Raw genomic sequence first — 18,903 nt, forward strand, 5'->3', positions numbered from 1 at the left:
CAACTTTGACAAGCTGCTGTGTACAAAATACTAAAGTAAACGATATAATTTTTACATGGCAACAAAGATTAGCTTATTTAGTTTACGATTATACCGTTTTTTTATCGACACGACCAAAACTGGCCGAGTTATCGTCTTTTAAAAATTGTTGCTTGAAATCAAATTTTTCCGCCGATGGGAATTCGAAATGAGACAAAAGAAAATGTAAATTTAATTAATGGGGGCATTGTGTTCTTCAAACTTCTATCGTTGAACATTGAATAAGCAGAATTTTTGCGATATATTTGCGTTTTAGTTTTCAGTAATGATTAGATTTTAAAGCCCTTTGGGACTAATTTTCAATAAAACAAACGTCCAGTTCCCATCGGCGTGATTTTTATGAACTTTTTTTGTCGAACCAGTACTTCTTCATTTTCAGGGCCGTAGCTAGAAGCTTAATTGGGGGGTGAATATACATATATTCGTCTTATGCCCGAATGATTTCTTTTGTATTCTATTGTTCCTTTGGTATATAAACATGAATATATGAATATACACCCCCCCCCCCAATTAAGCGGTCTAGCTATGGCCCTGTTCATTTTTCAACTAAATTACACGTACAACGTGTCAATTGAAAGAGAAATAAATGAACTTAACAATAGTGTAAAAATCAACCAAATTTGTCAAATATATTTTGCATTATTACACGCAAAATTTCGATTCGAATTTTTTTTATACACCCTGTATAGTATTATTAGTAACTTATTTTTCGTATGATATAACGATCAATTCGAAATTGTAAGATGTCCCAAGGTGTCCCATCCTGATTTTCAGAGACTGAGAAATTAGAACAGGAAAATTATGAAAAAGGACAAGACATACCATCAGGGATGCCGAAGCTGGAGGGGTCGACAAGCCTTTCGAAGGTGAAGTTTCGTCAGGCAGGCCAAAGGTTATGCACTTCTGCTTGCTGAAATGTTGCAGTATTTGCAGGCATTGCAGCACTCGCTGTTAATAACTAACCTCATCTTCAACCACCATAAATCAATAGACAATTTATTAAAATGCAAAAAAATACATCCTAAAAAGAACGTTTTGTAAACGTAAATGTTTTTTCTAACTAACAACAGATTCAAGCCCGATTTACACCACGCGCAATTTAAGGTTAAAGTACGGATGAAATTTGGACTATCTATTTAGGTAGTCCAAATTTCATCATTCCCAATTTTACCAAAACTGAAATTAAACATAGTGCAAACGGATTAAATTGGTACGGTTGAAATTTGGCAGTTTAAAATTTAACCTATACCATTTTTTCGGTACCGTACCAAAAATTGTGCGTAAATGGGGCTTCCGGATGACAGGATATTCCCCAATTTCTACATGAAGTATTATTCGTTTTGTACATTACCCATACTGCACGTGGGGTGGTGTTCACACTTTATTTCTAAACTGAGCAAAAACATTGAAAGTATTTTGCTATTTTGTTATCTATAAGGCTAAAATCGTCGGGATACTTACATAAATACCTAACACAGTTATGGCCAGTGATATAACGGCGGAGAACAAAGCCAAAAGCCTTCCTGAAGAGAAATCTCCACTGCCTAGTTCAACGACTTTGCAGAATGCAGTGCCAACTAATTCGACCCCGAGTCAAAACAACCCAACGAATAACAGTACAGCAACGAGCAAACCAAGCACCGATTCGAAGGTATTCAGGATCTAAATATTGGATATCTATACATTAGTATTTATAAATTTTGGATGTTTTTGTTTCATAATTTCTCAAACTGTTGCTCTCTCAACACGTGTCTGTTGTCGTTTGCACGAGAGTGGACAGATACTGATTGATATATTGTTTATTATCATGAAAAACTGTCAGATATGTCTTGCCCCATTTCATTCTAGTCAGTGGTCATGTGTGATTAGTTTCATGATAACTCTCCAAGCTTTTACAAACCTTCAAGACTTAAGTGATTTTGACAATTGACACATTGATGCTTTGTTCCAAAAAATACAGCATGAAATGGACAAAGTTAGCATGTTGTGCATAGTGCTTTACTATTTTGCCAAGTAAAGAGATGTGTATGAACTTACACATTAATATTCCTTATTGAAGAAACCAAACTATGTGATCAAGTACACTTTAGCTGGTCATACAAAGGCTATTTCCTCTGTGAAGTTCAGCCCATGTGGAGAATGGCTTGCTACCTCATGTAAGTATAATTTGCTCACCTAAATTATAGTTATACTACTGATAGTATGTATAAGTATATTTTACCAATCATTGTATTACCACCATTCCTACCAAGGTAACATGTGGTTATTTTTCTAGCTGCAGACAAAATGATCAAAATATGGGGAGCATATGATGGCAAATTTGAGAAAACTGTTTCTGGTCACAAATTGGTAGGTGGTCTGAATTTTTTTCTTTAGAGTACCAAGGTCACTTCTAAGTGCCAAGGCCAATTACTGAGTAATATTTTGTATGCCTACCTAGGGTATATCTGATGTGGCTTGGTCATCGGATTCAAAGCTATTGGTTTCCGCATCTGATGATAAGACATTAAAAATTTGGGAATTCTCCACAGTATGTCTTAAAATCATTCTCTAAATGCATCCTCAGTTTAGTCATATATCTTTATTCAATCAATTTCATTCTTTGTAGGCACGATGTTTAAAAACTCTCAAAGGACATAGTAATTACGTATTTTGTTGTAATTTCAACCCACAATCAAATCTCATTGTCTCTGGATCTGTAAGTATATGATTTGTGAAGAGTATGCTGATAATGTAAGTAATGTTATCCATATTTTCGTTTATAAAATTATGAATTTCTGTTTTGTACAGTTTGATGAAAGTGTTCGTATCTGGGATGTGAAAACTGGGAAATGCTTGAAGACTTTGCCAGCTCATTCAGATCCTGTTACTGCTGTAAGTTTGAGGGAGTGACAATGTACTTTCATTTTTTCCTGTGTGTTCTAAATGGATGCCTTAAGTAATTGAAAGCTGATCAGCCTTTCAAATATGAAGAATTGTCCTTTTGTGTAGGTTCATTTCAATAGGGATGGGGCACTAATAGTATCCAGTAGCTATGATGGCTTATGGTAAGTTTCCAAAGGAATATGCTTACCTCATAGGTAACAGGGGTCTAACTTACCTCAAAAATTAAGCTCATTCCAACTTTAAGCTCATTTATTTCTAATAATTTTAGCCGTATTTGGGACACAGCATCTGGACAATGCCTTAAAACACTGATAGGTTTGTTAACACCTCTGTTTTTTCAGTGAATATTGTTAGAAAAGATATATGAGAGTCATTTTGTATTCAAATGTTTTTTAGATGATAATAATCCCCCAGTTTCATTTGTAAAATTTTCTCCAAATGGAAAATATATATTGGCTGCAACACTAGACAAGTAAGTATCATATAAAAATTATTCCAATGTACATTTAATGGACAATTAGAATTTAGACTTTGAATCATATTCACATTATTGTGGCTAATCTGTGTCCATATTTCTGTAGTACATTAAAACTTTGGGACTACAGTAAGGGAAAGGTGAGAAGTAAAATTTATCTTTATGTGGTCTAATGCTAGAAAATTTCACTGTTTTATTAATACCTTATTTTCTTTTAGTGTTTAAAAACTTACACAGGACATAAAAATGAAAAATATTGTGTCTTTGCAAACTTTTCAGTGACTGGAGGAAAGGTGAGCAATTGGCATCATGTTCCTAATGTATTTTATCTAAATTTTATCATTTTTACCTGTATTTTAGTGGATTGTGTCAGGGTCGGAGGACAACATGGTCTATATATGGAATTTGCAATCCAAAGAAGTAGTACAAACACTTGCTGGGCACACAGGTGAAATATTTGCAGCTTTTTCTTAAGTAATTTTGTAACTCCAAGAATGGTTACTAATCTATCTTGATGTTTTAAATAATGCTATCGTCATTGGGGACAATTAACAATTAGTCGCCGAAGGCGAGGTGATTACAACCCTATATTCACTAAGCCGAAGGCGAAGTGAATATAGGCTTGTAATCACCGAGCCTGAGGCGACTAATTGTTTTAGTATAATTTCAGTATTGAAAAAGTTTTATTTTTAAATACAACTGATTTATGTTCTCAATTTCTGCTTCCGAAATTTTTCCAAAACGATTTTGAGTTTTTTCAGCCATGTTTTTTGGGGGAAAAGCAATAGTTACTGCTCAGACTGCTCTGAGCAGTAACTATTGCCTCATAGTTACTGCTGAAGGAGCCAATCAGAATGCTCAAAGGTCATTTTTCAATACTGAAATTATACTAATTCCACTTAGAAATACAAAGCATGTATATAGTACAAGATCCAATGCAATATGACATCTGTTGTCAGAGGCTAAAAATTATGAGTTTCGTGAGGTCTTCAAGTTTCTCAGCTTCACATATTTTGGTCAAAGCTCATAGTTTTTAAATAGGCAACCTTTTTTTAAATTAGCTTCATCTTATTGCAGATGTTGTACTATGCTGTGCCTGTCATCCCACAGAAAACATCATTGCTTCTGGAGCATTAGAGAATGACAAAACTATTAAAATTTGGAAGTCAGATATATGACAGCTCTGTGATCCAACTGATTTTCGTACATACACTGTGTAACAGTGGACACACAGGCTAACAATTCCAGCTGCCTTATTCAAAAGTAGAAGGAAAATTGTATAGTAATAATTCAAAACAACTCCTTTCTAATATAACATATGGCATAAGGGTTTTAGAAAAGGAATGAAATGATTATGAGACTCAGCTTGTCAGCTTGATGGAATTGTAAAATTCTGAAACAACATGCTGCTTGCAATATGAAAGCTTGCATCAAGCACTGGAAACATTTGATATAATTTTGTATCAAGAGAGCAAACATATCATGTAAAAAGTAATATTTTGTAAAATATTAAAGAACTTTTCACCCAATATTTTGTAGAGCTTGAGATAATGCAGGTAATTATTACCTGTACCCTGTATGAGTATTGCTATTTTATTTACGAAATACTAATCGTGCCATTTAATTAGACAACGTCACTCCAGTCGCCAAAAGCAAACTAGAGGGCAGTAGCAGAAGTCGAGGGACAATTAATGCTCTATTATATGAAGTACCGCGAAATCTTTTAATGTCCAATTTCAATGCAATCGTGTCATTTGTGGCGAAATATTTCTATCAGAAACACCTTATTTGCTTCTCAGTTTCGCGTGATTTTAAAGGGAAAGGAATATAGATACTTGAGAACAGCTTTTAGTTGTTCAGGTATGGAAAAGAAAGCAGCGGAGAGTCAAGCTGAGGCGGGGAGCGGTGGGGAGGTCGTGAAGAGTGCCAGTCAGTTAAAGAAAGATGCTAAAAGACTGGAAAAATTGGAGAAATTCAAAAAGAAGAAAGAAGCGCAAGAAGCTGAGAAGAAAAACCAGGGAGAAGTTAGTGTCATACTGCCAATATTTGAAATTTATAGTGTACATATTGCATTTTGACCTCTATTGTAGTTATGTACAGTAATAGAATAAATTAAATCTTAAGAACACGTGATCTTTAAAGGCTTCTTTCAAAGTTTTTATTCTGAAATCCCGTATAAGAACTCTGAATAAAGTTGTGATAAACACACCCTCTGAGTGTGAAAATGACTTATCACCGCAGCGTAATTCCACATATTAAACACACATAATTTCTTGCATTGTTAGTAATGTCTGGAAAGACTGGAATGAGGATTAGCTAAGAATTAAAAGCATGCCATTATACTGATTATAGTATAACTATCCATGATTGAAGAATGTTGAGAGGCCACATGAGAGGCTTGTAAAACACTAGACTCACTAGACTATGTAATAAACAGTCATCTATCATATTTTTGCTGCTTTTTTAAAAAGTGATTGTTTTAATGATTTCCAAAAAAAACTTTGTATAACAGATAAAATAATTGCACCACCAATGATACCACCAAGAGGAACATGTCTTCCACCACATACTGCAACAAATGCATATACTTTGTTAATTGAAGGCTTCTTTATCATGATATCATCGTTTTAGAAAAAGAAAGACAAGAAGAAAAAAGAAGATACGAAAAAAGTAATTTCTTATGATAAGAACACTGCTCCTGGTGATAAGAAAGGTACAACCATTATATCAAACACCAATTTGCAAGTCTAGAATTACCATTAAAAAGGCTGGTCATGATGTGGATTAAGTTAAGGCTGTTAGTATTGATTGCATAAAAGGCAATTGCTGAATACAATTAAAATACAACTGGACAATAAAATAAGACTTGATGTTAAGAGATCTTCACTTAGTAATTCAGAGACTTTCATAAACCCCAATGGTTATTTTTCCCTCTCTAAAAATGTCAGTTTTATGTGCTACTGCACTAAATTAACATTGATAAAGTATTTAGTATTCACACAATAAGCAACGTTGCATATCATTAAATGCATTAGATTTACATGAACAATTATATCTATTTGCTGACCCCTTTTATTAATTTTTTGTTACTATCTTTCATTCAAGTTCTCTTGTTTTTGGAAAAATGACCAGAAAACTCTCAAAATACATATAATAAGTATCTGTATAATGAACTAATTTTTAAGATATATCTGGGAATATGCCAGACAGTTACAGTCCAAAGTATGTGGAGGCCGCTTGGTATTCATGGTGGGAAAAACAGGTAATTGTTTAAAAGAGATTGTTAGCTTTACATTGGATCTTTAAATCTTACAAGGAATTTTACCCAAATTCAATTATATTTATTCAGGGATTTTTCAAACCAGAATATAATGTAAGTGTGAATTACTCATTATCATAAAATATTACAATCCAGTACATCAAATAGTTGTATGTGCAGTTGTATCACACTATTCAATCAGTGTATATGTTTTTCACATGCTATTTTCTGCTGTAGCTAGATTTAAGCCAACCAAATCCCAATGGAAATTTTACGATTGTCATCCCTCCTCCAAATGTGACTGGATCACTGCATGTTGGCCATGCCCTGACAAGTGCTGTTGAAGATTGCTTAACTCGCTGGTAAGTTGGATGGTGCCTTGTGCCCAGATTAGGACCGCAAGGGAATTTTTAATAAGTCATGACAGACACCCTATTTTGTGTGAAGAATGGACTGCTTTTGATGTTCTGATTTCTTTTTTGAAGCCTTTATAGCTTACGTTTACCTACGTGCTTTGACCTGGTCCAGGCCAGATCTAGCCCTCTAGTGTAAACGCGGCTTTGATAGCAGCGTTTGTATTTTATTCCAGGCATCGTCAGCAGGGTAAAACAACTCTTTGGGTACCAGGATGTGATCATGCTGGCATTGCTACGCAGGTTGTTGTTGAAAAGAGGTTGAAGAGAGAGAAGAATCTCTCAAGGCACGACTTAGGACGAGAAAATTTTGTCAATGAGATTTGGAAATGGAAAAATGAGTATGTACATACATGTACACCTTAGGTTATCTGCTAGTTTCTGTGGATAATTTATGCTAAGCTGTGTCTTTCTATCGTCCAGAAAAGGTCACAAGATTTACGATCAACAGAAACGTATGGGTGTCTCAACAGACTGGGACCGAGAGAGCTTCACGATGAGTGAGAAATTATCGCGTGCTGTTGTTGAGGCGTTTGTGCGGCTTCACGATGAAGGTTTGATATATCGCAGCAAGAGATTGGTGAACTGGTCTTGTGCATTAAACTCAGCTATCTCTGATATCGAGGTACTTTACGTGAATATTTCAACAAAATACTACGCTCTAGTTAGTCCTTGCACATCAATAGTTTTCTACTATTTTTTGAGCATTTTACGCTTGCAATTTTCCGATTTTTGTGCGATTTTTTCCTTTTGATGGTTAAACGAAGGCTATTAAAGACAAAAATCCACCTAAAAAATGGCACTCTGTGAGTTCAATTCCAAAATACCAATTGTCGTTTCGCCAGGTTGACAAGAAAGAGATCTCGGGACGCACATTACTTCCTGTGCCGGGTTATGAAGAAAAGGTCGAGTTTGGTGTTCTGGTGCATTTTGCTTACCCACTAGAAGACAGTGATGTGAAGTTGATCGTCGCAACCACCAGAATTGAGACAATGCTTGGTGATACTGCGATCGCCGTGCATCCTAATGATCCCAAGTATAAGGTCAGTTTTAGAAAGACAAGATCACTGTGTTCAGCACCAGTTTTGAGTGTGTTTATAGTTAAGAACCAACTTTATTAAAAGCAACACAACAGTGTTCACCCGTTGGTATGAAACTGAAAGCACTCTTCATGTACTCAAGTAATTGATGAACACATGAAAAAATAAAAGACAAAACTAATGCAAGTTGATCAATAATATTCAGCTTCCGGCAACATATATTTTAAACATGTATTTCCGAAGTAAACTATTTTCTCTTTTCTTGCGTCGAGTACGTCATGGTATTTACACGATGTGGTAACAACACGAGAGTGAGAAATGAAAGTTACAGGCCCGTTAAAACGAAATTTGTATCGGGGGGAAGCAATGAACAAGAAGTGCGAAACCATGATTTTTTCTTGTTCTTTAGCATCTTCATGGAAAGGTTGCCCTGCATCCATTTTGTGGTCGTAAGCTTCAAATTGTATGTGATGAAACTGTAGATCCTGAATTTGGCACAGGTAGAATGTTTGTTGATAAGCAAACGGACCAATAGGACAAATTTGACCAATCTTATTTAAAGAGATTCAGTTGGCTAGTAAAATACTGACAGGGATTAGTCACAGCGCACCGTAAGCTGCTTTATTCACTCCGGTCCAAGATTGTCATTTTGATGTATGAAAATGAGTGCTGATACATTTAATAAAGGTGCTGTGAAGATCACTCCTGCGCATGATCACAACGATTACGAGATTGGCGTAAGACATAACCTAAGATTTATTTCCATGATGGATGATGATGGCAATATTTGTGACGTCGGGGATTTCCTCCCGGAATTCAAACGCTATATAGTGAGTATTGTAAAATATTTTAGCCTTGCTCGCGGATTATCTACTATTTGGGGAGGTGGACAAACATATTATGACGAGAGGTTGCCTTGGATGCTCTTTTCTATCAGCGAAATTCATGAATTCTTCTGTTATGTCACTAGTCAGCCTTTCAGCGCACGTTTCTGTTAAAACCACATACACTGTACATGTTTTCAAAATGAAATACGTGTTTTTGTCCACGTATTTGTAAATACATGTTTGATTTTACAGTTCTGCCAAACTTCTACGGACACCAAAGTCTTCCCCCATCCCCCACCCTTCTGATATTATTCCAACATACTAATGGCGATATTTTCTAGGGTTTACAACGTTTCGTAGCTCGTAAGATTGTTTTAGAAGATTTAAAAACTAAAGGACTGTACATTAAGACGGATGATAACGCCATGGTAATTCCTGTTTGTAGGTACGGACTATCGATGTATATAGGGCTACTTATATTCTGATAACGAGTTCCGCTAGCATGCAAACCCGTATGTTTTCTGCGTCAGTGCAGAGCTAAAGACCATTCGTTGCAATTGATAACTTTTTGTTAATTCATTCAACTAAGATATACTTAATGTACTGTTCATTTTGCCTGGGCTGTTGATTGGGTACCGTAACCTGAATTTATATTTTTGCTATATACACTGTATTTCCACCATTGAATGGTGTCCTCCGTATTGAAAAGTGTCCTTAATATTGAATTGGGTCCTCCATTTCATACTCAACCTTATATAGGGAAATCCTCTGCAGGTTTTTTGCTACTCTGCCGAAGTAGTTACTATTTTCAGTTCTTTTTTAGTCGATCAAAAGATATTGTCGAACCTCTGATTAAACCACAATGGTATGTCAACTGTCAAGACATGGCTGCGGACGCTGTCAAGGTTTGTGGTGATAGAATTTGTTTATTGCAGCCAGGGAAAAATATATTTTGACAAGTTTAGTTGAAAGCTTATTTCGTCTTATGTGGGTTTAGATCAGGCACGGGAAACAGACGAATCGTTTCATGCATGCGTATAAAGGGCGACATATGCATGAGGAAGAATAGTTGTGTACTATCAAGAGCCATGCATGCATAGCCAATGTAAATTCTCCGGCTGTAATTCTTCTGAATAGCTCGAAATACACTAATAAACATAGATTCGTTTGGTGGAAAAGCGGTAATATTTCAATTATGTTAGATTGCTAGGAAAGAAAGGTACGTTTCGAAAGTTGAAGTAAATAAATGATTTTGTTGCAGATGGTGCGTGAAGGGGAATTAAAAATAATTCCATCCATGCATGAAAAAACGTGGTACAAATGGATGGAGAATTGTAGGTAGGTATTCAAATACGCACGTGTCCTCTGAGATTTCTGTACAGTGACCGCGGAAGATCATTAGGTGGGAAAATATTTATATATTCACGTTAGGCATCATTAGTTTATTTTTGAATTGATTGTTTTTACGGTCTGTAAACATGAGCATATATAAATGCCCGCAAACACCCCCCCCCGCCATTTAACGATCTTCCGCGGCCCCTGTCCCTGTAATCTTCTCTATAGATAAAGGGGGGGTATTCAAATATTCTTGTTCTACATTATTTCTTAATTCCATATTGATTGTTTTTGCGGTAAATAAACATAAATGTATTGATATCTCCTCTCTACTTATCGATGTTGCTTCGTCGCTGGATGACATCAATGATATTTGTGGTCAGTATCATGCAATGTATAAGACGATGTCGTTAAATTTATAGAGATTGGTGTATATCTCGTCAGTTGTGGTGGGGACATCGTATTCCTGCGTATTACGTCATTGTTGAAGGCGCGCAAGTACCTCTGGACTCGGTATGATATTATTTATTTTCCAGTAGATGATTCTTGTTCTTACCAAAGTTAGAACGGCCTTGCGGCAGGCCCAGGGGCGGAATTCGATCCTAAACCATCTCAAGAAGTTGAGATTATTTAGTTCTCTTCTGCACTCTGACCGTTTCTTTCCGATTACATCACCCTGTGTGTTTTTTCAAGACTATCCTGCATTCAGTCACGTTCATTTCAGTGTGTTAAACATGAACATAATCTTTTTTCAGGATTTGAACGATAAATATTGGGTTAGGTGAGAGTTTGTACTGTAGACCCTTGCTTTCCGAAATTCATCTTGTTTGAGCTGTGACAAACTATATTACGCCTCATCGTACATAACGAATTACAAAGCTGCAATATTTGCGTTATTTTTAGCGGTTTAAGTGAAGAGATAGCAAAAGAGAAAGCCGCTGAACGCTTTGGTGTTTCAAAAGACAAGATCTCGTTACGCCAAGATGCTGATGTACTTGATACGTGGTTCTCGTCTGCTATGTTCCCTTTCTCAGTATTTGGATGGCCTGATAATGTAAGTACCAAGATATGTACGTATTCCTTTGTCAAGTGTGTTGATTTTAATGGTGTGCAATATTTAGGTTGATATTTAGGTAAAGCTTGAACGAAAAGATTCCTCATGGAGCGTTTATATGCACTAGTATGACATCATAGTGTGATATGTATGACTTCATGACATAACTTGTATGACATCATCGAGAAATATCATGTTGTGACATCATAGTAAGCAGTATTTAACTAGACATTTAGGTAAAGTTTGAACGAAAAGATTCCTCACGGAGTGTGTATATGCACTAGTATGACATCATAGTGTGATATGTATGACTTCATGACAAGACTTTATTGACTTGCATGACATCGCAACGCCTTCTGACGTGATGGGTATCCCCTTCTCTCGTTTGCAAATCCTTTCCTGGTCGTCGTGTGATGTGTTCTCCATGTTTTACTCATTTCAGACAGACGACTTGAAATCATTTTATCCAACGACCTTACTAGAAACCGGTCATGATATTCTCTTCTTTTGGGTCGCAAGGATGGTGATGATGGGTCGAAGATTAACTGGAAAGTTGCCTTTTACGGAGGTAAAGTCTGGTTTGGAAAAGATGAAAACTTTAAACCGACTCCAAAACATAACCAATTTTGTTTCTCGTTAATCGCATTTCTCAGTCGTTTAGTGTGTAGCCTGCTCTGTTTTAAACCATTGTCATCATTTATTAGCCATTATCAGTACTATATTAAGAAGACTTCCGTCTTCTCTTCCGTCTATCAGAGAAAATATTATTTGCACAACTGACTACTGACAAGGTTGTTTTGTACCGACGGTACCAATTCTATTGTTTAAAACGAAGTGTACCTTATGGAGTTGTGTGATGGATTTGATACCAAAGCAGGTTATACCCCTCGCCCTCTATCTTTGGTGAACCGAAGCCAGTTCTTTTAAATAGCTGAATAACCTTTTTGTTGCACATAAACACCCCCCGCCCCCCCCCCCCCGCCGTATGAAGGATACAAAGACTCAAGAATTGTATACCTACATGCACACGCTTAAAATCCTAACCCACAACCAAACTAATCGCTTGTCATCAGGGCCGCAACTAGTTCGCTTAATTGGGGAGGAGGGGGTATGCATATTCATATATTCATGTTTACATACTGAAGGAGCAAAAGAATTCCAGGGAAATCAATGCACTCCCTTTCCTAGTTAAGCTTTTAGAAACGGCCTCAGTGTGTCATCAGTGCCAGTATTGCTTTTCTGTATTCCAGGTATTCCTTCATGCTATGGTGCGAGATGCTCATGGTCGAAAAATGAGTAAATCTCTTGGCAACGTTATTGATCCTGTTGATATTATTGAAGGAATCACATTAGAGGTTTGTAAACTGTTTTTCGTCCGGATCACCAACAATAGACATATAAATCATATCATTGTCTCCACATATTCTGTTGTTGTGAATCTATGTTCTGTTATTTTTTATGCAGGACTTGCATAAAACGCTCCATACTGGAAATCTCGACTCCAAAGAAATTGCCACGGCTATGAAAGGCCAGAAACAAGATTATCCAAACGGTATTCCAGAATGTGGAACGGATGCGTTGCGATTTGCCCTGTGTGCTTATACTGCCCAAGGTAAAAAAAACTTGATAAAAACCATGCACATGTTCACATTACTATTCTGAATACAGCCTATAATATCTAGGATACGTTTTTGTCACCCATTTGACAACATCCTGCGGACCCTGAGTGCTAGGTTCTAGGAATGGGCAATCAATGCTATAATGAGTTATTTGTTGTTAGGTCGAGATATTAACCTGGACGTGTTACGTGTCCAAGGATATCGACATTTCTGCAACAAACTTTGGAATGCTACAAAGTTTGCTTTGAATGGTCTTGGTGCTGAATTTATACCTAATGAAAAACCAAAGGTGAATACTTATTATAACTTACCTTAATGAAAGTTTGTCGTAATGTTTTTGTCTAAGTTGTCCATATTAGTAATTCAAATTGCGATTGCCTAGATTCAGTTGTAAAAAAGGGGCTGTTTATATACTATAGATGATCTGTTCGGCTTAATTTTAGGGTGTTTTAAACACATTCTATGGGATTGGGGAAGACTCGATAAACAATATCTTAGAACTGGTAGACATCCTCGTTCCTAGGTTTTTCGCGAAAAACGTGGGAACGAGGATAGGAACTGGTAGACTGCTTTAAGGCCTTGTTACACGGTGCAATTTATCTTGCAACTTGCAATGCTATTCTTTTTTGGAGAGATTTAAATTTGGCAACTACCGAACTTTTGTACAATCCATGGCGTTTCTTAAATTTACATTTTTAAGCCTTTTCACTAATTTACATATCTTAAAAGTAGAATTGCATTGTAAGTTGCAAGAAAAATTGCACCGTATAACATGGCCTTTAGTTTTAGTCATCAATAATCAGAAAGTCATTGTTAAATTCTGCAACACGTTTTTCTACCCAAGTTATGTGGGAACGAGAGTCTGGTTGATCTATGGATCCTGAGCCGTTTATCATCAGCTGAAGCGACCTCAAATGCTGGCTTTAAAGAGTACGACTTTCCTTCCAGTACTACAGCAATATATAACTTCTGGCTTTATGAACTATGTGATATATATTTGGTATGTACGGGTAATTTCTGCATCATTTGCATTGCTCGAATCAATATAAACAAATGATTGTTCCATTCTTTGCCTATTTAAGTTTTTTATTGATAAATGAATATATTAAGAATGAATTAGAAACTGGCTGACTAAAAAGCTTGGGCGTATATTATTATATAACATAGCATGTCCTAATCAGATACTTGAACACAGCTTGTTCCGCTCCTTCGGGCAAGCGCGAATCTTAGGCGCTTCAACGTATAACAAAACGAAATTCAACTAAAAAAAGCTTTATTAAACATGAAATTCGTGATGTAAAAAGGAGTGCTCACTGAGGCGCGAGCCAAAACGAAATAAAAATCATGAACAACAATCCCACCTCGTATTGACCAATTAATTCGCAGGAAAAAGGGCGCGAAAACGGAAATTACTTAAATATACAAAGGGCCCTAAAGGCCAGGACACAGTTAAAAACCTTACTGAAGAGCACACGATGCTCCACATTTGAAATGCAGACAGTCTGTCACTCAGGAGGATTTTCTCAGGAAGAAATCCCTGAAATATCCCCTGAAAGAAATTGCAGTCCATGTTTTTTTTACCTTGTTTGCGATGATGAGGTAATGCACTCCTAGAAGAATTTGAACCGCTTCATTCAAATAAGCTAAGCGGTCATGCACTAGTCTAGCTAATATAGTTTGGTCAACCTTTTAACTGGGGGTATTCTAACGCTGTTAGGTGAAATTGACAGACGATGAACATCATTTTCTTTCTGTAGGAATATTTGAAACCAGTTCTTCAAAGTAACAACCAAGAGGAGATAAACACCGCAAGAAATGTGTTGTACACATGTTTAGAGCAAGGATTGATACTTCTTAGTCCATATATGCCGTTCATTACTGAAGAATTGTTTCAAAGGTTACCAAGGCGTTCAGCTAATGAGCCCCCAAGTATATCTGTTACACCCTATCCTAACAATGTAAGTATCTTTGCTGGATGATGTGTTCTCGTTGTTATATTGCGGTGTACAAATATCGTAACTACGTTGTTGTGTGATTTGATTGTTTTGCACAATGTAATTATGCTGTAGCAGTTTAAGGCAAGGTGGACAGTTTTTTTGGAGAGAAAACTTCTGTATCGACATATGTGTCAATATAAAATTGTGTAGAGAATGTTTCCAAAGTATCCACATTTGAACATTGTCACATGATTTCATTGTCTGGGGAGTTTCCGATTATGCTATTTTAGAAGCTCTTTGGGTGCATTTCTAGCATTGTCTCGGGCAATTTTGTTAATAAACTGTTTTGCACCCCGTAAATCAACAGGGCATTCTTTGCCACCCCTAGCTTGCCCCTGCTGGTAAAACGAAAAGGAGGCAGCTTTCTTGTCTACCCCTTTAGTCCCGGCACCCAGGTAATTGTATCCCATATTTTCCAGCTTCCTTGGCGAGACGAAGGACTTGAGGAGAATTTGGATCTCTCAATGGGTATTGTACGAACGATACGATCAATTCGACAGGAATACATGTTGAATAAGACGAAAGCGGATGGTAAGTGATTTGTCTAAGTGCAGAGAGATTGACCCTATCGATGATTACCTCACAAATACGTAAAAAATTTCATTGCAAGCTTCAGCAAAAATCTTGATTTAGATGGCCTTTATTGAAGCACGAAAATTACACTAAAATTCAACTTTCGTTATAGTGTATCTAACGTTTAGTAACAAGAAAAACGCAGAACTAATCAAGCCACTCACCAGCCTCATTGCGACGTTAAGTTTATCCAGCAAGTGAGTCTTTTCTTCTTTAAATTCTTTATATTCTCAAAGTAGGTAGTGTATTTATATCTTTATAAATATTTCTAGTGTTCATTTCTTGGAAAACGACAGTGCACCTACTGGTTGTGCGATTGGGACGTATTTGGACAAATGTGAAATTAACGTTATGCTAAAGGTTAGTTGTGAGCTGGTGTGATGATATCATCGTTGAAAGGAAGGGTAAAGACGTATTTTGCATTTTCTGAATAATCTCTAGGGCCTAATTGATCTAAATAAAGAAATCACAAAGTTAGAAAATAAGGAGAAACGTCTTGATGCTCAACTTGAGAAACTTCTTAGTTCGATGAAAGTTCCAGATTATGAAACAAAGGTGGGTGTAAATCTTTTATAGAACAATCCCGGCTCATTCATACAAATTGTATGCCAAAAACCCATGGAATAGGGCTTATGAAAAGAAAACAGTAAGTAACTTTTCGTGGCCTTATATCTTCTGACTAGATCCCTGAGAATGTTAGAAAACAAAATGCTGAGAAGGTTAGTTTATATTTATCACAAAATTATAAATTGTATTGCAATTTATTACTTATTTATTTCGTATAATTTTATAGGTCACTCAAGTGGAGACAGAATTAGAAAATATCAAAAAAGCGCTAAAAAATTTAAAACTATCATAAATTTTTAATTCCATTTCGCATGGCATATCATTCCTTAATATAAGCCAAGAGATATGAATATTTAAACAATAAAATAATAATTATTTTTTAAAATTGCTTATAGAAAAGACCAACGAAAAAACTTCAGGTAGAATGGTAGATGACTTCCTAATCTAGCTACTTTTTGTCACTTTAATATTGTTATTACATCGAACGTATGGCATCTGACTGAATGGCATCAATATATTAGGGGTAACATGACGTATCGTTTTAAATATCGCGGCAAATAATTTTTAAAAAAATCTTTAAAATTTTTGGTTAAAATTTCTGGTTAATTGGTCAAATAAATACGAACGGTCAGTGTTGTGAAGCCTGCAATGTTAGTAGATAAATAAATGGAATGGCTGCTTTAAGTAACTCCGTCTTTTGTACACCAGATCTAGAATTGATAAAATTTTACGTAAGGCAAGCAGTTCAAAAAAGCAGCTTCAAATGCGTGCAAATCCTTGATGAAAGTCAAAAACAGGTTGAAGATTTTATAGTTCCTGCCATTCAGCAGTGTATAACGGATTCTTCGACTTCGGGGAATTGGAAAGACGAGAAATCTCATGTTTTGTTGAAAATCCATGGTTGGCTTTTTTTGTCATGGATGACAACAAAATTGGGAAATAATTCAAGTGAATTGTTTATTCCAATTGGGACCATGTTTTATCTTGATGTTCTGACAGCCTGTTCACTTGAAAAATATTTGATACAGGTATATTTTCAAGTATTACTATTAGTTGCAGTATTAGATTTACTTAACCAATTATCTGTTGTTTCTAAGTTACCTTATTAGCAGGTGACCTCCATCCTTTTTTATCCTGAAGGATGATGCCAAGTGTGTGGTAGCATCTCTTGATCTGTAGTTTAAATAGGATTTGTATTGGCATGTTGCATATTTTTTCCACATGGAAAGGAAGAGCCAACCCATCTGGGGTTAGGACAAAAATCACCCCATTGATCCCATTTGTTTTTACCCCCTACTTCTTGAATGGTGACAGCAACCTACTGAAAGAACATTTCTTGCATTGGGGGCCCTTAAGCACTCTAGACCCTAGGTAAAAAGCCCATCCTGTTGGCCTTGTTTTATTTAGAGATTAACCTTTACAATGTTCATTGTGTCATTTTAGTCCTTGTCCAATGTAACCAGTGAAACTACAGAAGTATTGATACAAGATATTGTGATGTATAATGAAATTTGTGGTATGAAATACGAGAATTTGATGTTGCAACTTGTTGCCCAATGTCTGACTCAGATTGATGGTCTTGGTGAAATGTTTTCCCCTGTGTTGAACTATAAACCTTGCCACATTTTAACACAAATTGTAAAGAATGTCCAACATCAGCAAGTTAATGTGTTATCTCAACTATATGACAAATTGAATACACTTTTTACACAGTTAAAAAAAAGTTCAATGCAGAATCTACACAGTGTTTTTAGAAAGAGAATGAACATTATTGAGTTTAATGAAGTCTTAGAGAATTTTACAAGAAACATTGAACAGAATAAGTCATCTGGGAGGATGAAATACATGCCAAAAATTTCAGCAGAAATGACATACAACCAGCATCTCAATGACAAGAGATATGACATCATAAGAACTATTGTTTGTCTAGTGTCTTCCATGAACGTAATTATTACAGTTCAGTTGAGGTGGCTCTTTACCTGGCAGTCAAATGAGAGTGGCAATGAAGTGATAGAAACAATCGAAAATGAAGTGCTTCATAGTGCGTTTTTTGACATATTTACATTGTGTAAATCTTTACAAGCATTACTTATGGAAGGAGACATGTTGTGCAATGAATTGCAAGTTATCATAGATATATTGGAGCCATGTTATGAAAAATATTCAACACCCAAAGACACGTCCAAAACTGGTTTAATTTTCGGCCAAGTAGCAATTAGCAATGACATTACGGCTGAAACAGGTAATTGTAGAAATTTGTATTTGACTGCTTGATTTGACTCTTAATCTTAATCGAATTAATCTTAAATATCTATTTTCTAGTTCTTTTCAATCACTAGTCTATCCATTTTTATTCAAAATCCCTCACTCATTGACTATTTCATAGTTTTATTGAAAGATATATTGTGCACAGATGATAATGCATCATGCATGCCACTGTTTTGAGTTCCATTGTTCTGGCTTGATGTGTCATTAGTAGAAACTTGTTTCTATTACATAATGAGTGTCTGAGGGATGATGAAGATTTTCATGATGAAGGTGGTTTGCAATTTTTCTAGAAACACTAACAAGTGGAACTTTAGAAGAGAAACTACAACATGCACTATTTCAGATTGATGAGAGTCTCTCAGATGATGAAGCCTGTTTTGAATGGTTATTAGTGACAGAAGAGCTTTATACAGATGAAAGATGGTTAACTTGTATTGTGACTCATGCCAGATCATTTGTTTCAATCAAGATAGTTAAAATGATGCTCGATGTCTTGTCAATGCTTCAGGAATTTGACATCACCCATGGAGGTGTCCATTCACATATTTATA

The 18,903-nt window shown here is 36.0% G+C and overlaps 2 protein-coding genes across 2 annotated transcripts; both read left to right on the top strand.

Annotated features, from left to right (window-relative positions):
- Nucleotides 1-1,404: 1,404 nt before the first annotated feature.
- On the top strand, nt 1,405-4,920 carry LOC114530903 (WD repeat-containing protein 5-like). Its single transcript, XM_028552519.1, has 13 exons — nt 1,405-1,690; nt 2,099-2,195; nt 2,315-2,388; nt 2,480-2,569; nt 2,648-2,737; nt 2,830-2,913; nt 3,031-3,086; nt 3,194-3,240; nt 3,322-3,397; nt 3,507-3,540; nt 3,619-3,693; nt 3,761-3,848; nt 4,478-4,920. The coding sequence occupies exons 1-13, from the start codon at nt 1,520-1,522 to the stop codon at nt 4,576-4,578; spliced, it is 1,083 nt and encodes a 360-aa protein (XP_028408320.1). The 5' UTR covers nt 1,405-1,519; the 3' UTR covers nt 4,579-4,920.
- A 210-nt stretch (nt 4,921-5,130) lies between these two features.
- On the top strand, nt 5,131-18,276 carry LOC114530864 (valine--tRNA ligase-like). Its single transcript, XM_028552454.1, has 29 exons — nt 5,131-5,424; nt 6,032-6,113; nt 6,586-6,662; nt 6,750-6,773; nt 6,897-7,021; nt 7,249-7,413; nt 7,496-7,697; nt 7,918-8,115; nt 8,522-8,612; nt 8,800-8,942; nt 9,281-9,384; nt 9,763-9,844; nt 10,201-10,277; nt 10,697-10,787; nt 11,030-11,055; nt 11,178-11,328; nt 11,771-11,896; nt 12,579-12,683; nt 12,793-12,940; nt 13,109-13,236; nt 13,792-13,947; nt 14,705-14,905; nt 15,364-15,475; nt 15,630-15,714; nt 15,790-15,877; nt 15,959-16,072; nt 16,201-16,236; nt 16,311-17,112; nt 17,528-18,276. The coding sequence occupies exons 1-28, from the start codon at nt 5,140-5,142 to the stop codon at nt 16,374-16,376; spliced, it is 3,288 nt and encodes a 1,095-aa protein (XP_028408255.1). The 5' UTR covers nt 5,131-5,139; the 3' UTR covers nt 16,377-17,112; nt 17,528-18,276.
- The last annotated feature ends 627 nt before the right edge of the window (nt 18,277-18,903 follow it).

This window comes from Dendronephthya gigantea, unplaced genomic scaffold (assembly GCF_004324835.1).
Source record: "Dendronephthya gigantea isolate DGI-Jeju-01 unplaced genomic scaffold, DenGig_1.0 000067F, whole genome shotgun sequence".
Classification (NCBI taxonomy): domain Eukaryota; kingdom Metazoa; phylum Cnidaria; class Anthozoa; order Malacalcyonacea; family Nephtheidae; genus Dendronephthya; species Dendronephthya gigantea.

What these genes read in the sequence shown, in the direction of transcription:
- LOC114530903 (XM_028552519.1), top strand. Translation starts at nt 1,520, where the DNA reads ATGGCCAGTGATATAACGGCGGAGAACAAAGCCAAAAGCCTTCCTGAA. An exon ending in AGTAGCTATGATGGCTTATG is followed by an intron (nt 3,087 to 3,193) that starts GTAAGTTTCCAA and finishes TAATAATTTTAG; the next exon opens with CCGTATTTGGGACACAGCAT. An exon ending in TTTCAGTGACTGGAGGAAAG is followed by an intron (nt 3,694 to 3,760) that starts GTGAGCAATTGG and finishes CCTGTATTTTAG; the next exon opens with TGGATTGTGTCAGGGTCGGA.
- LOC114530864 (XM_028552454.1), top strand. Translation starts at nt 5,140, where the DNA reads ATGCAATCGTGTCATTTGTGGCGAAATATTTCTATCAGAAACACCTTA. An exon ending in GAAGATTGCTTAACTCGCTG is followed by an intron (nt 7,022 to 7,248) that starts GTAAGTTGGATG and finishes ATTTTATTCCAG; the next exon opens with GCATCGTCAGCAGGGTAAAA. An exon ending in AACTATGTGATATATATTTG is followed by an intron (nt 13,948 to 14,704) that starts GTATGTACGGGT and finishes TTCTTTCTGTAG; the next exon opens with GAATATTTGAAACCAGTTCT.